General features: G+C 33.0%; 1 protein-coding gene across 1 annotated transcript in view; it reads right to left on the bottom strand.

Annotated features, from left to right (window-relative positions):
* The window catches only part of ASCC3 (activating signal cointegrator 1 complex subunit 3), a 338,512-nt gene that overhangs the window by 111,941 nt on the left and 208,167 nt on the right, over positions 1–18,404 (bottom strand). Inside the window, 7 exon segments of the mRNA XM_036871893.1 lie at positions 3,481–3,566; positions 5,350–5,570; positions 8,679–8,847; positions 9,819–9,917; positions 12,412–12,566; positions 14,141–14,366; positions 17,555–17,731. Of these exon segments, the coding sequence (XP_036727788.1) occupies positions 3,481–3,566; positions 5,350–5,570; positions 8,679–8,847; positions 9,819–9,917; positions 12,412–12,566; positions 14,141–14,366; positions 17,555–17,731 (1,133 nt within the window).

Genomic DNA, 18,404 nt, shown 5'->3' with positions numbered 1-18,404 from the left:
GAAATTGAAGGAGAAAAACCATATGATCATCTCAATAGATGCAGAGAAAGCTTTCGACAAAATTCAACACCCATTTATGATAAAAACCCTCCAGAAAGTAGGCATAGAGGGAACTTACCTCAACATAATAAAGACCATATATGACAAACCCACAGCCAACATCATTCTCAATGGTGAAAAATTGAAAACATTTCCTCTAAGATCAGGAACAAGACAAGGTTGTCCACTCTCACCACTATTATTCAACATAGTTTTGGAAGTTTTAGCCACAGCAATCAGAGAAGAAAAAGAAATAAAAGGAATCCAAATCGGAAAAGAAGTAAAGCTGTCACTGTTTGCAGATGACATGATACTATACATAGAGAATCCTAAAGATGCTACCAGAAAACTACTAGAGCTAATCAATGAATTTGGTAAAGTAGCAGGATACAAAATTAATGCACAGAAATCGCTTGCATTCCTATACACTAATGATGAAAAATCTGAAAGAGAAATTAAGAAAACACTCCCATTTACCACTGCAACAAAAAGAATAAAATATCTAGGAATAAACCTACCTAAGGAGACAAAAGACCTGTATGCAGAAAACTATAAGACACTGATGAAATAAATTAAAGATGATACAAATAGATGGAGAGATATACCATGTTCTTCGATTGGAAGAATCAACATTGTGAAAATGACTCTACTACCCAAAGCAATCTACAGATTCAATGCAATCCCTATCAAACTACCACTGGCATTTTTCACAGAACTAGAACAAAAAATTTCACAATTTTTATGGAAACACAAAAGACCCCAAAAAGCCAAAGCAATCTTGAGAAAGAAAAACGGAGCTGGAGGAATCAGTCTCCCTGACTTCCGACTATACTACAAAGCTACAGTAATCAGGACAGTATGGTACTGGCACAAAAACAGAAATATAGGTCAATGGAACAGGATAGAAAGCCCAGAGATAAACCCACGCACATACAGTCACCTTATCTTTGATAAAGGAGGCAAGAATATACAGTGGAGAAAAGACAGCCTCTTCAATAAGTGGTGCTGGGAAAACTGGACAGCTACATGTAAAATAATGAAATTAGAACACTCCCTAACACCATTCACAAAAATAAACTCAAAATGGATTCAAGACCTAAATGTAAGGCCAGACACTATTAAACTCTTAGAGGAAAACAGAGGCAGAACACTCCATGACATAAATCACAGCAAGATCCTTTTTGACCCACCTCCTAGAGAAATGGAAATAAAAACAAAAATAAACAAATGGGACCTAATGAAACTTAAAAGCTTTTGCACAGCAAAGGAAACCATAAAGAACATGAAAAGACAACCCTCAGAATGGGAGAAAATATTTGCAAATGAAGCAACTGACAAAGGATTAGTCTCCAAAATATACAAGCAGCTCATGCAGCTCAATATCAAAAAAACAAACAACCCAATCCAAAAATGGGCAGAAGACTTAAATAGACATTTCTCCAAAGAAGATACACAGATTGCCAACACACACATGAAAGAATTCTCAACCTCATTAATCATTAGAGAAATGCAAATCAAAACTACAATGTGATATCATCTTACACTGGTCAGAATGGCCATCATCAAAAAATCTACAAACAATAAATACTGGAGAGGGTGTGGAGAAAATGGGACCCTCATACACTGTTGGTGGGAATGTAAATTGATATAGCCACTATGGAGAACAGTATGGAGGTTCCTTAAAAAACTAAAAATAGAACTACCATACGACACAGCAATCCCACTACTGCTCATATACCCTGAGAAAACCATAATTCAAAAAGAGCCATGTACCACAATGTTCATTGCAGCTCTATTTACAATAGCCAGGACATGGGAGCAACCTGAGTGTCCACTGACAGATGAATGGATAAAGAAGATGTGGCACATATATACAATGGAATATTACTCAGCCATAAAAAGGAATGAAATTGAGTTATTTGTTGTGAGGTGGATGGACCTAGAGTTTGTCATACAGAGTGAAGTAAGTCAGAAAGAGAAAAACAAATACAGTATGCTAACACATATATATATGGAATCTAAAAAGAAAAAAAAAAAAAAGGGCATGAAGAACCTAGGGGCAAGATGGGAATAAAGTCACAGACCTACTAGAGAATGGACTTGAGGATATGGGGAGGTGGAAGGGTAAGCTGGGACAAAGTGAGAGAGTGGCATGGACATATATACACTATCAAGTGTAAAATAGATAGTTAGTGGGAAGCAGCTGCATAGCACAGGGAGATCAGCTCGGTGCTTTATGACCACCTAGAGGGGTGCGACAGGGAGGGTGGGAGGGAGGGAGACGCAAGAGGGAAGAGATATGGGGATATATGTATATGTATAACTGATTCACTTTGTTATAAAGCAGAAAGTAACACACCACTGTAAAGCAATTATACTCCAATAGAGATGTTTAAAAAAAAAAAACAAGAATATGATTATGTGTGAACTTCATATCTTTTCTTAGGTTGAAATTCTGTAGATATTATAGGCAAATTCAAACATATTAGGACACAAACAATATAACCTGGGGCAAATATGTGCCACCCCATTCTGAGAGGATCTCAGACTTAGAGTGTGAAAGACAGAAATCTGAAGACTAACTCCAAATTTTAGGAAATCATTAAGTCATTTTTATATCTGTTTTGATTCGAAAAACAGAAAAAAGTCAAGATTAGTTCCTCCAAGTATAGCATTCCCAAAGCTTTTACTTAGTTTTATTCATTTTTTTTACATTCTAGGTAATACATTCATATGGTTCAAAGAATATATAGTAAATAGTCTCTGTAACATGGATATTCTCCAGTCACCCAGTTCTCATTCTAAAACAACCACATATTTATATTCTTTACCATTTTTTAAAAACAAAAGAGGGGTACTTAACTTAAAAACATTTTTTTAACTATCTCTGAAGATCATTTCTTCAGTATATAGAGTTCATTTTTTAATAGAGTAATACAATATTTTGCATTGTGTGAATGTGCCATAATTTATTTAGTGATGCTCTATTGGTCACTCAGGTTACAATGCAATCTTGCTATTAAAAACAGTACTATAATAAATAACCTTGTCAACAGTAAAATTTTTTTAAGTCATGTTCTTCAATGATTTTTTAATTTTTGGTAAATTATTTACACGCAAAATGCCTTCTAAGAGGTTTTTGGAAGTTACCCTGAAAGATATGAAAGAAAAATAAAGAGATGTATCTTATTTTTCTTTTGCTTTTGAATCTAGAAATTTTGAGAAAATTATCTTGCCAAATAAAAGTGAAAAATGAAAGCCCTTAATTTACTTGCAATCTTAAAACAAATGAGAATATTGATAATATTTTAACTACCATACCTTTAAATAAAAAGACTATGAAAATCACTGTAAAAGCATTCAACAGTTTTATGCAAATCTTTTATTGGTTGATCCTTTTAGATTATTCAACGCATGTCATCTGAAAAAGTAAGAACTTACTTTTTACCAAGTTTTTCTTCTATTCTAACTTTCCAATCATCCATTCTTTCACGTACTAGGGCTTTTAAGGGTGCAATATATACTGCCTAAAATGGGGGTGCAAAAAGATCTCATGAAAATAGTGACATCATTTTCAAATAAAGCTAAACTCGATAGAATTTATCAAAATATAACTGTGGTTTAAAAATGTATCTTTTAATAATGAAAGAGTTAAAATTTTAAATTAACAGAAAAAAGTCATTAACTTAAACAACACTTATCCAAAGTAAGATATGAATACAGCACATCCTAAAAATACCGACATAGAACATTTTAAGTATTTTTTTTTTAAAAGCACCATTTGTATTTTATTTAGGTAGTTTATAATGAAATTATCTTTTAACGTAATGTGAAAAATTTAAAAAAACTATGAGATAATACATTACCTAGAGAAAATTAAGGTTCTACTGAAAATAAAAGTTTTTATGATCAAGAGTTACCTGATTTATAATTCTTTCATGAAAAAAGTTACTAATTTTGAAATTCTAAAGATAAATAATCTGGTTGTTTAAATTTTAATGCATATTTTATGGAAGACACCAATGCCAGTCATACATTTTAGGTGTTCTACCTTTTAAAAAACAAAAATAAACAACCCCCCTCCCGATCTTTAATAATCCAAACTTACATACTTACAATAATCCAAACTTACATTTTTTTTCAGGTTATTCACTGAAAAAAAATTCTTTCCTTTATAAAATGTTTCAAACTTAGAACAGAGCTCTACTGTTGTGTTAGTATGTCTCCTAATGAATTACTCGCCACATAATAAACTGAGGAGTAGGAAAATGTAAAGCTAAGTAGGGAAGAACAGCTACTAACTGGAAATCACTGAAAAAGGAAGTTAAAACATTTCTAAAATTATAACTGATGAGGAAAAAAATCACATAATTCTAATCACAACATATGAATTAGCTTTCTTGGAAAATAATGTTTCTAAAGTGAGAGTACTTCACATTTCAAGAAAGCTTAAAATCAACACTTATTTGACTTGCCACATTATTTTACATTAATGATATCATGGCCATTTGGAGAAATGGGGAATAAAAGCTGCCTCTGTATTTCCTTGTGTAATCAAGCTGTATTTGTTAAAGTATTAGCATTTCCTTCATAGCCAAAGGATTTGATTATGATTAATGATTATGAATCATTATATTTCTTACAAATATGGCTATGAATTAGGTATCTTACAATGAGGAAAGGACATGTGAGCACCGATATGTACATTGGAAATCTAACTAAAGGACTCCAAAGTTTTTTTGTTTTTTTATTTTTTTATTATTTTTTATAAATTTATTTATTTTATTTATTTATTTTTGGTTGTGTTGGGTGTTGGTTGCTGTGCGCGGGCTTTCTCTAGTTGCAGAGAGCGGGGGCTACTCTTCGTTGCAGTGTGCGGGCTTCTCATTGCAGTGGCTTGTCTCGTTGTGAAGCACAGGCTGTAGGCGCGTGGGCTTCCGTAGTTGCGGCACGTGGGCTCAGTAGTTGTGGCTCACGGGCTCTAGAGCGCAGGCTCAGTAGTTGTGGTGCACGGGCTTAGTTGCTCTGTGGCATGTGGGATCTTCCCAGGCCAGGGCTTGAACCCGTGTCCCCTGCATTGGCAGGCGGATTCTCAACCACTGCGCCACCAGGGAAGCCCCAACTCCAAAGTTTAATATAAATTTTCTTGTGGCCAGTTATTCTAATACTGATCTGGGTTCCCCTGGAAAATTCACCAAGAGTGACAAATCTATTCATCGAGTCCTGCCAGTATATTTAGAACTGGCTAGTTTACAGATTATAAACTATGCTTTCTAATTGAATGTAAGCATGTGATTGTTTCCAACTGACCTTTGAAGTAGGGTACCTGTTGAAGACTCTGAAAATGGCTAATTCAGCTGCAACAGTCTTTCCTGATCCAGTGGGCGCTCCAAGTAGGACATTACAGTCTGTGTGATACAGCGTATGAAATATTTGTGTCTGCACAGGGTTAAAGTGGCTAAAATTGTATAGTGCTTCATATGCTTCACATCCCAAAGCTGTGATTGGTAAAGGCTGAAGATCCAGTAATTCTGAAAAGATTCAACAGGTACATACAATAACTGGAAAATATGCACAATATTAAATACTGTCTCTTAGAAATAAATTATAATAATCCTCAATTCTTTAGAGGGAAAAAAGGATTAACAAATTCTTACATACTAGTTATCAATCTTTTTTTCTGTTAGGACATTTATAATATTGACATGTTGGAAACTTTTCTGGGGTAGCTACCTCTAAGACAGTGCTAATGATACATCTTTCTCTTCCAATCAGGAAAGTGATTTGAATGACAGGTAAATGAAAATATGCATGTTTTAGAAGAAAACTAAATCTATACCAATCTGTAGAAGAAGGAAAACCATTTGCAAACTTCAGTAGTAGAATGGTTACTAATAACAAGTTACTGTTCATCTGTTAGACAATTGACAAAACAGAGTGGTCGCGTGAACTGCTGTTCTAGCCAACGCAAACTAACATGAACTTAAAATAATTCCAAAAAGAAACTTGGGTGGGAGTTTTAAATCATAGCATGACTGGGTAAACAAGAACTGTGCTGGGAAAACACTGAAAGAAACTAGATTTAATTGTAAATCATTATGTAGACTAGAGGTCTAGGAGATTAGAAAATAAAAATGATTTTGAGAAATAAACTTATACCTAGATACCCTTGAACTTGATAGTCATTTCATTTTCGTATAATCCAGAGAGGTATCAGTTGGCTACTCTCAGGATTACTTCCTGGAAGGTGACTCTACTCATTTGAAGTTTGAGTAAGAAGGGAAAAAAAATCAGTGAAGGGACATGGTGGTTTGTATCTTGAGTTAGATCTTCATCGTACAGTTTCAGATGGGAAAGTATGCAGAATTCTCTCCTCAGAAAATGTATTTAAAAGTAAAAAAGCTAATTTTAAAAATATTACCATTGCTCCACTGCTCTACTCTATTACACAGGTAATTGAGAACTAACTGTATGTTTCTTATACCAGATTACAATATCCTATATTTTTTGTAGCCCTGAAAATCAAGAAGGGAGGAAGTCTTAACTTGCAATGCTAATCAAAGCATAGACATTCTTAATAAAGACTAAAAAAATAAATATTTTGGCATTTATTGACAATGCTAAATTAAGATGCTTTACTTCTGTGAAAGATGAAGATTTTTTCCTGACTGATTTGAGCTCAGTGGGATGCCTATATGTATACTTGGAGCCAAACAGAACTAGCCATCATTGAGGTTACATCATGCATTTTTAAAAAATTTAATTAATTAATTATTTATGGCTGCGTTGGGTTTTCGTTGCTGTGTGTGGGCTTCCTCTAGTTGCGGCGAGCAGGGGCTACTCTTCATTGCGGTGCGCGGGCTTCTCACTGCAGTGGCTTCCCTTGTTGTGGAGCACTGGCTCCAGGCGCACAGGCTTCAGTAGTTGTGGCACGTGGGCTCAGTAGTTGTGGTTCACAGGCTCTAGAGTGCAGGCTCAGTAGTTGTGGTGCATGGGCTTAGTTGCTACGCGGCATGTGGGATCTTCCCGGACCAGAGCTCGAACCTGTGTCCCCTGCATTGGCAGGCGGATTTTTAACCACTGCACCACCAGGGAAGTCCCACATCATGCATTTTTAATATCAATTGGTATGTCATGGTGGTACATTTATTTCTTTTAAAAATGTAGTCAGAAAATCAGCCAATTATATAAATAAGGTGACGTGCTTGGTCACTCAACAAAGAAGTGATTAAATGAGCATTAAAATATGATGTTAATATATGTTAAAATCAGGTACTGCAGCCAGGGAGACCCAGTAGTGATGTTGGTAGCATACGTTTTAAATGAAAGCACCAAACATTTTTATGTATTTTATTTTGAGATTCCAGATATCACAAAGCATATTTGATAAAAGAAAACCAGAAAGGTCCTCTTCAATGAGTAGATTAGTAGATACTGCAATCTCATTATTTTTCTAGGTTGACAATTTTTTAGTTTTGCTCTGTCAAGATATCAAAGTGGTATTAAGCTGTAGTTTAAAGTATCTCTCTTTAAGATATGCTAAGATAATGAACAAAGTACAAAAATGACAAAGATTAAAGTCACATTAATGCCTACTTTACTTTCCCAAAAGATTGTCAAATAATGTGTTCACTGAAAGCAGTAAAAACTACTATTTTTATTTTGAAAAAACAAAGAGTTTGTCTTCGGAAGACTTATATGGAAAAGAGAAATTGACTTTCATTTTGCTATAAATTAAGGGCCTCTTGAAATCTTTACTCATCCATTATGAATTCTCAATGAGAAGAAATAAACAATATACTAATTAGTTAATAGATTAGCCTCAAGATATTTTTGAAATAGAATATTTTATAGGCTACTTAAAAGTATCATTATAAATATTTATTCATGAAAATTTGCTTCTTTAACAAGTCAAAATAGAAAGGCAGTCAATCATGTTATAAAAATTTAAAATGGATTTTTGTCAACTATCAAACACTGAAAACAATGAAAAACACTGTTACATGATACTGCAGATCACTGCATACCCTTTTATAATGTTAGTGTGGAAGAAAAGAACCAATATAAAGAGTATATGTTGTTTGTAAGACACAAACTGACTCGAAGTATACGTGAATCCATTCTGTAGTAATACCATAACCTGACTCCTTAGTATTAGCACTTTTTGGTGTAGAAGCACACTATATGGAGGAAAGAACCCTACAATTCACTTTAATTAAATTAACATAGTAGAAGTAAGTTTAACAGTAATAAATGCAAGGAAAAAATGATATCTCAAAAGTTTCACAGAGAGCACAGATAAAATGACACCACTTGCAATGAAAAAGGAAGGAGATGTGGAGAAATTATAATGTAAAAATAGAGATCAAGGCATAGTAATACAGAAACAGTGAGTCTCATGCTTGTCAGATTATAAAAATTGAACTAGTCTTAATGTTTTTGGATCTCAAATAAAAAAAAATTAAGGCCTGCCATTTGATCTGATTTTGAAAAGTCTCTTTTCAAACTGTATTGACAAATAAGTTGGATTTTTATTCATATTCAGGCAACTTTAAAGCACAGACACTTTTCAACATGAGCTAAAACAACAATTTTGGAAAAATCAATGATTCAAGTTACTATTCCATACTATTCCATACCTGTATGGGGAGGATGTCTCTCTGGTAGAATCAGATGTTGAAAGTTAATAATACATACAGCCTCAGCTCCCAACCATCGATCAGACACTGCTCGGATGTAATATTGAGAAGGCAAAGGCTCAAAAATAGGGATTGTAAACACCAGCAGTTGAGCTTCTTTACTAATGACCTAATGTGAAATAAAGTCTAAAATGAATATGGCTATTCTAGTAGCATAAAGGCTTTATTAGTCTCTTGTAAAAACAATCGTATCTATAGCAGTATGTACTAAAGATAAAAAAAATATCTTGGATTTCTAAATAGCTGAGATATTCAGATACTTCAGAAACTTGTAGGTGGTTCCCTTCTGAGGATACGTGATATTACAGAAGGAAAAACATACACTCAGTTTATATTATTTACATATGCATATCATCATGTATTAACAGGTTATCAATTTGACTCATTATCAGAATTTTCCAAAATTCACTCACTCAAGTACTTTACTTCATTAATTTTTACCAAATTATTTACTTAATAGTTTTCTTTAAATTCTTTGACTACCATAAGTGGAATAACAGAACACTTGACATAAATAGAAGATAATCATGAACACAAATGCAATGAAAATAAAATATTGCTATAAAATTCTATGGGTGTCCACTCAAGCCTAAAGCTAGCTTGCTTTCTCTTTGATAAAAAGAGAAATTAGGAATGAAGCATCACAGTTAAAGACAGCTTTCATCAAATTGAGTCTTTCTCTTGAAATTTACAGAGAATTTAAAAAACAATATCTTTTATACAATGTGATTCAATATTCTTTAGTACTGTGCTTATGTAACACCTAAAGTTATTATTTTTTATTTATTTAATTTTTAAAAATATTATTTATCCCACCCACCCCTCTGGAAGACATGCCTTAAACCATTAGAAAGATTATAATTAAATTTCTCAAATGAAAATCACTTTGAATATATGAATACTATAACATTTAATTACTATTTTCTTTTAAAACCAAACAGAAATATAAAAAATAATACATAAAGCTTTAATGGCACTATGAAATTATAGAGAAATAGGTAAAAATAGAAATTATTTAGTTTACATTTTCTTCCTAATGACAGCAACATAATAAGGATAGAGCCATATATACATATTTACCTGTTTTTTTAGAACTAGGAAATACTCTGAGTGATAAATATGATCATTTGTAGGATCTTCTACCCAAATCCACCAGGGTTCTCCTACTGTCCCATGGACCTAGAAGAAAAATAGTATCCTAATACTATATACTGTAACTCAAGTAAGGGATACTGTTGTTTGTATTCCCAGCACCCATTCCTCTCTCTCTTTTTGACAGATTTATTGATATGTAATTTACATAACAAAGTTTACTCATTTAACGTATACAGTTCAATAGTTTTAATACATTTACAAAGTTTTGTGACCATCTTCATAATCTAATTTTAGAACATTTTTATCATCCCCAAAAAAAACCTTGTACCCTACCTATCTTCCCCCCATCCTCCCAACCTCCAACCCTGGACAACCACAATCTACTTTCTTTCTCTATAGATTTACCTATTTGGAACACTTCATATAAATGGAATCATGTATATGAAATGATTTTGCGACTGGCTTCTTTCATTTACCATAATGCTTTCGTTCATGTCATAGTGTGCATCAGTCCTTCATTCCTTCTTATTAACAAATGATATTCCATGGGATAGATATACTGTATTTTGTATACTCATTGCTCTTTCTTTTTTTATTCCTAACAAAGCCTAGTCTTGTTTAGTATTCATACCTCTCTCATGTAATTCAGAAGGTAACCCCCCCTCCCAGGATAATTTTGGTTAGCATACACTAATCAGCTTATGGTATCCCCCTTACAACAGGTTGTGGTGAGGGATAGGCATGTGCCCAATACCGGCCCAGTTAGGCTGAAGAAAAGGTGTTCTGGCCCATGCTCTGGGCTGCTGCAGGTGGGGTATTTTTCCCTCTCTCTGTTAAATGTGAACAAGGAAGCATGAAAACATTTGGGAAGTAGCCAACAATATCAGCAGAGCAAAAAGATGGAAAGATCCTGGGTCCGGAAGAGTATCATTAAACAGAAGACTCAATCATCTTCAGGGCCTATTCTACCTGTGGACCTATCATTATGTAAGATGATATATCTTCTTCTGCTTAAGTCAGTTTGAGACAAGTCATATTTGCTATTCTTGCAGCCAACAGCATTCTAACTTATAGAAGCAACTATGAACAATTAAGTACTCCATTCTAACAATGAATTAAACCAAATTGTGGGAGATTTATTATGGATCCTTTTTATTTTATTTTATTTTTGGTCGCACTGGGTGGCTTGTGGGATCTTAGTTCCCCGACCAGGGATTAAACCTGGGCACCCAACAGTGGAAGCGTGGAGCCCTAACCACTGGACTGCCAGGGAATTCCTATTATGGATCTTGATACAAGAAAACAGGGTAAAAAAAACATAAAACTTTTATGTATTTGAAAATATAAAAACTTGAAATGAGTTTATGGCTACTTGTAATTTTATACTTTATGTAAAATTCTATATTTATTAAAATATTAAATAAAATTTTATATCATCTTGTCCTCACAGAAATTCTATGAGAAAGATAATTATTATTACTATACATGTTTACAGATGAGGAAACTGAAGGAATGAATGGTTAGGACACTTTAAGGACACTTTAAGACCAACGGTAGATTTGGGTTAGGACTATGGTTGCGTAACATTGTAGAATAAAATGCATTCACTTTAAAGATGTACTAATGTCAGGTAATGCAGAAGATATTTACTTACACTTAACTAGAACCTTACAAATACCATGTAAAGTAAGCATTGCTATACTACATTTACTGATTTACCTGTCTTCCCCCACTGGCTTCTTGAATGAAAGGACTGACATGTACTTGCCTGTATGTACAATCTCTTTTCTACTCTACTCTTTGCTCAGTAACTGGTGCAAAGACAGACCTTAAGAATTACTGACTGAATAAGAAGAGGATCCAGAGTATACAGTAACAGCTAAGGTCTGGAAGAAAGAACAGAAGTAGGGGTAAAAACAGAAACAGAAAGTGATGGGAGCCAAAGAAGGACATTTTCAAGGACAATGTATAGGACTGAACGTTCAGAGAAGTAAACAAAATAACTAAGAAAAAGCCATTTATTATGGCAATCAGTCAGTCTTTGGTGATCACTGAAGAAGTAGTCTCAGCAGGAAACAGGTGACCAGGAGGAAAATGCAGATTACTCTTTCTACAAGTCTAATGGTAAAGAAGAGAATGATAGTTTGAGAAACCTCAGGATTTTAAAAGGGCCCTTTTAGCATGAAGAATCTTGAATTTTGAGTTAGGTTAAAATGACAGAGTAAGAAGAGCTGGAAAAAATGAAGATCACATAGAGAAAAATGAAAGAAGATAGAATAAAGCAAAGTCCCTATGGAGCTGAATCCACTAAACCATTATACAATGTGAAATTTTAGGTTCCCTAAAATGTTCTGAAGGGGTCTCACTGGCTGACATATTATTAATATATTATACCACATGCTTATCTTGAGGATGAGAGTAAATAATACTATTGATACAATGTTTTAAATGATTCTTCGATATATATTCTTTTTAAAGGTTTTTCTATATGCCTTGAGGACAGATGTAAGGAGGTGTAGTTGAACCTGCAGTACAGACATTTTTCCTTAATGTAGATATAGGTGTTTTCCATTTCTACCTGATCATTCCAAGTGAAATCAGGACAGACGCTGAGCGTCACTCGGAGGACAGTCCGTGTGATGGGCTGAATGGACGCTTCCATTGTAACAGAAGGAATCTGATGAACACATTGTTTGACCTTGAGCCCAATATTCACATGATGCAGAATGTGACCTGCAGGGAAAATGTCACTTAGAAGAAATGTGTCCAGACAGAAAAAAAGCAATATAATCTGACTTGTAAATGGGATTTCAGAGAAGGTGCTTTTATTGCTTGTTTTATGATTTGCTATGTAGAATAGCTGACATTCTTGACCTGGCATGTTTGAATATTTTGTAATAGTTAACTTGAATTAGCAATTCATAGCTCTGTAAACCAGTATCAAGGTTTTTTCAGCTATTAATAGGGTTCTTAAAATTACTGAGACTTGATAGTGTTTAAACTACTATAAACAGTTCCACTTTTCTCCTAGCCAGTTTAAGACTCATTACAGAAATATTCAGTATTTTGTGAAAACAGTCATTAATTTATTCAAGGCCTATTTCAGAACTCTATAACCATGATGGAAAATGCTTTACTAATCAAACACAACTAACCTATCCATACCCATTTCCAGAAAACAAAGATAAAAATATAAAATATGGCCAGTCCAGCACAAAATTAACCACTTATACATATTTTCGTAAATGATCAGATTCTGAAATACAGATACAAATGGAGGCACCAGGGTGGGGGTGAGGGTCACAAATAGATGTGACTAACTTTAAACATTTTCCTACTCCAGGCCAAGCGACTAAGCGGAAATAGATTCTATCTTATAGCATCAATATTTCTTGTATGTCTTGGTGCTTCATAATATAATTTTTTTAAAGCATATTTACAAGTAAATCAAAATGTTTTATGTTCACCAAAGTTTGAAAATCTAAAGTGATTTTCCTTATTTTAATAAAATATTTATGTTACCCAAGGTGAGTAATCTCAACTTCCTAGTTTGTATTCTCAATTTCTATTTTTATTGATACCTCCCCTTTTCCATTCCATCTGAGAAGTATTCTTATTATTATACAAGGGAAATAACTATCTCAGCCTCTCTACACATCTATGGACCTTTTGCCAGGTCCCTCTATTTCTCCTCAGCCTGACTCCCTTCATGTGTAATGTCTATTCTATTCAGAATCTGAAATATTACCTAATCAATGTTTGTCCAACAGAATGTTAAGGTACGTGGCAATGTATGTAGGGATAATTTTTCAATATTATGTGAAAAACATAGAAGACCAAATGCTATTTACACACTGATACCAACTGTGTTTAAAGATCTATACATGTGTAATGATGAAGCTCACTTAGAAACTGAAGAAATGTAGGGTTTAATGTTGACATACTTTTTTGCTGTAATACTGCTGATATACATAACAAAAGACGATGAAATGAAATGAACAAAAGAAATAACTTGAGAATAAGCCTCATTGACTAATTCTCATCATTTGTAGCTAAGATTCTATCTGTAAAATACTCAAGGGTGTGACAATCTAAACTCCATTTTAACTGCTAATTCTATTGAGTAACTTAATAAAATTTAGAGAGACTTTTGCCTGAGTTTAGATCAATGTAAAAGAAATTTCATAAAAATGGTAGAAGTTTATCTTTAGTAATGTGGAAATTCACAATACTTTTTTTTTTTACATCAAGTGAAATATTTTAACTGCATGAAACAGTACATTAAAACATTTTTGCTTCCTTCTTACCTATTTCATCTTTCCTCATGTCTTTCAGCTTATCCACAGTAAGTTTTTTTTCTTCTAATCTTGTCAGAATGTGTGGTGGTAAGACTGAAAATTGTCTCAAAGGGCTAGCCCAACCCCAGAGCCTCTTGTCGATGACTTTACTAAGATTCAGGAGCCTATAGGTCATGGCAGGCCAACGTTTCCTCAGAGCAATTTCAAAAAGAGCACGGACAATTCTAGCTGCGTTCTGAAGAATGAAAAGGGGGATTGGTGGTTAGGTCCAATGTAATTTTAAATTTGTCAATAAAGTTATTATTCAGACTCAGTTTCAAAAGTATGTCTAGCTGCATCCTTTAATTGTGGGCAACATCTATCCTCATATAACCTTAATTATCTTTATTACTTCTACACAAGAATAATCACATCCTTTATATGTGGATGTTATCCTGTTTAACTCTCCAAGAGTAGCTTTATTTCTCAGTCCTTAGGAAGCTCCACCTCACACCCCCTAAACAGGAATGAAGTAGGAAGAGACAAAAAAAAAAATACAAAGTATTTGGGAGGGTGCTGAGGCCATTTTAGAATCTAAGAGACAGCCAAGGATGCCCTTGGGTATATAGTGGAATGATTAAATTTATAAAGCTATTTAGAGAAATAAGGAAGACTTTCGGATCCAGTCAGAGAGAACAATTAGTGAGAGAAGAGCAACAAAGAAATACTGAGGAGTGCAACTAACCCATATTAATGGCTCCTGTATAAACCAAGCAGTATGCTTACCGCTTTGCATATATTATCTCATTTAATTTTTATGACAACTGGTCATTTGACTGGTCTTGATATTATGATTTTATAGACGAAGATACTAAAGTTTGGTGAGGTTAATAATTTGACCAGGAGAGTTGATGTCAGAGTACCTATTGAAAGCCAGATCTAAACAATGCCAAACTTAACTCCAAGATTCTAAATTCAGTGATCTGAGGATAACTTCATTAGTAGACATACAGAAAGTTACAATGATTGAAGCCTTTATTCACATCTCTGTAGTTTGTTTTTCTTCCTTCCCTCTATCATTAACTTTGCAGACTGTTTTATGGAAGATTATTTTTAAAATCATGAGCTTAGAGACACCTTACAATATCTAATGACATCTGTATTTGAAAACGAAGAATGTTAAATCTGATCAAAATCATAAAAAGAGATAGAAAAGAGTAAGATTTTAAATAGCAAACAGATGATCTGGCTTGAAATTATGAGGTGAAAAATGATCATAAGATTTAAGGATTTTGGTTTTATATTTTATATAAAAAGTGTTATTCATCTTTTGATAAATTCGACTACTTTGTTTCAGTATTAGAAATTTAAGAACAAATGGTATTTAGAAGTATGAGGATAGCTGTAACACCCATTAAAAATTGACAGGATATCTCTTATTAGGCCCAGAAAATGATCAGTAAAATGAATATTTTGATTTTTATAGCTATCAAATAGGTCTTCCTACAGCATGCTCAGTTGCTCTTCTAAAAAAATTGCTAGGCTAATTTTCTCAACTGTGTTTGAAAGTATGTTTTTATATTTCAGAACCTATAGTTGTTCCCTAAAAGCTAAAAGAAATGGAAAGAGAAATCCCATGTGAGAAGATACCAACAGGACATTTTAATCTGAAATGATATAAATTGCATGGGAATAATGATCAAAATCTCTAACATGTAGAAGATAAATATAGGCCCTTTTATAAAATCATAGAATATCTGAGCTAAGGATTTATCTTAAGGGCTGAGAGAATAAAGTTTCAGAAATATACAAGGAAGTACTATTTTACAGAGCTGAGAGAGTGCTTGTGGAACTACTGATGGCTTAAACTAAAAAAAAAAATACACACAAAAACAAAACAAAACCAAAAAAAACCCCCAAAAAACCAACAATAATTTATCTAACATATTCAAGAATGGTAAACTCATAATAGTTTTTTTTTTTTTTTTAAAGGGATTCTTAGAGATATATCCTCAATCTTTTGAGACTGACTTTCTGGGTACCAATCATGAAGAAACCGTAAGTTTTATACTGTAAAGCAATTCGCAAATCAGTCTCTGATGATATCTTCATAATCTTGAATCAAGCAGAAATATGGTCAGATTATTCATCCAGAACCCAGTAAAGCTTTACGTTTCAGTTAAATCATTAACTATTGCAATATAAAATCATTAGATAAAATAAAATGACAATATTATATTATTTTTCAGAAAAACAGATAAAACAAAAGACTTTAAAAACAATGGTTCCGTATAGAGGCTTTAGGTTTTTGAGAATATATGTGTTTTTCTATGGCAGAAACATATGTGTTCCAAAATAAAAAATAAAAAGAGTATGTTTTCACCACATCCACATTTACTTTATATAATATATGAAATAATCACCTGGTCTCTTGGTTACTTTGATTAAATTACTGCATTCATTCAAACTGTTTACCAATATATCTTGGTTTATGTTTGTAAATATTTCATGTTTACAGTTATTTCAAAGCACTCTGGGGTATTCATAGCTGTTAATAATAATTCATTTAACACAAACATACTCTTTCTATATTAAGTCTTTGAGCAAAATTACAAACACAAAATACATAGTGGAATATTTTCTATATTTAAAATAAGATTAACCTTTTATTTCTCCTTAACCTAGAGGAGGCATTACTCAATAAAAATAATTTAAAAAGTATTCTTGAGAAATAAAAAATATCTTTTAAAAAAGTATGCCTAGAAGGGAAACCTCTCATTTGAAAGGTAAATACTGCAAACAAAATCTACTTTATATCATATGAGGGCTTGAATATTAAAAACATAAATATTACAACATTTTATACTATGGTAATTTTACAAACTTAAACATTTAATGAGCTGTAATTTATGGATTAATTTTCCTTCAGTACTCAATTTGTTAAGTATCGACAGTAGAAAGAAAGATTACCTTTTTTATAAAAGATATATCATACTTAATATATGGTATGGAGTATATTTATTAAGCCTTGTTTAATGGTTAAAAACAATTGTTTACATTTCTAACATCTGGGGAATGCTACAAAGGTTCCACAATCTTTTCTTTTCACTTGAAATATTATTGTACTATTGCCCTTCCTAAGTAAAAGTGAACTTTATCATTTAAAACAGAAAAAAATCAGATATTGATAATTTTAAACTCTAAAATGTAAATAATAGAAACATCAAAAAAAGCCAAGCCAACCACCAAATCCCACCCCTGTTCCTGATCTAACAGCATAGACGGCATAAAAGATGTACAAATTAAACAGAACCAGTTCTAAGATAAAATGGTAATTTGACAGCATGTCACAATGCAATACATTCATAGTATAGCATGAATTAATTCCTTGAATCTCCAAAAGTAACCAAGGAAGAGAAAACAGGAAGGGAGTAATATTCTTACCTGGGCAACGTATGCAGAATCTGATATAAGGGAGAAACTGTCCACCTCCCCTCGGCTGATATAAGTTTGTAGTAGGATGTTTATTTTCCCATAACTGTTCTCTACACCTCCAGGAGCTGAGAGTTCACAGAAGCTGTTTAATAAGGCATCTAACTCCTCTATTTCCTCTTCTCTGACCTGGAAGAATCAATGTTTTTATAGGATTATTTGGGCTGATTTATTTAAATTTTTTATATTGAAATTAAACCACATTGCATGTTTTCTAAAAGTTTCCATCTGTGATAACTCAAGAGTTTCCTTTTGTATACTAAAATAGTAGCAATTTTTTCATAGGTAGCTAATAAAATACAATGAAAAACTATCTTGATGCTGATAAGATTACATTTTATTATTCATCACCAATATTAAAATTGCCATTGACATATACAAATTTGATATGTCACAAAAATTAAGTCTTCTGACCTCACCATCTTTCAACTGATGAGATTTCATTTTTTATTTGACCAGAGTAAAACCTCTGCCCAAATGGATTAGGGCAAACTTGAATTATCTTCAAACGCATTCATTACAGTCATATATTTTTATATGGTATAACGCATTCATAGCTTAAAGCTGTGAAGTACTATGATTCAAAGTATTAAAGTTTTCACTGTTAATAAGATTAAATTATAATATGGGTACAGAAATATTCATATCTAAGTTTGAATCATGCATGTCCTTTATATTTTCTTCAGCGAACCTTATATTGCAAATAAACCAAAATCTACACACTATATTCTCTGACAGTTTCATTACTGCAAAACCTATTTAAATTATGTTTGATTTGCAGTAGAGAGCAAAGAATGAGGTC

This window comes from Balaenoptera musculus, chromosome 12 (assembly GCF_009873245.2).
Source record: "Balaenoptera musculus isolate JJ_BM4_2016_0621 chromosome 12, mBalMus1.pri.v3, whole genome shotgun sequence".
NCBI lineage: Eukaryota > Metazoa > Chordata > Mammalia > Artiodactyla > Balaenopteridae > Balaenoptera > Balaenoptera musculus.
Note: the sequence above shows the minus strand (reverse complement) of the source record. Positions and strands in the feature narration are given on the sequence as shown.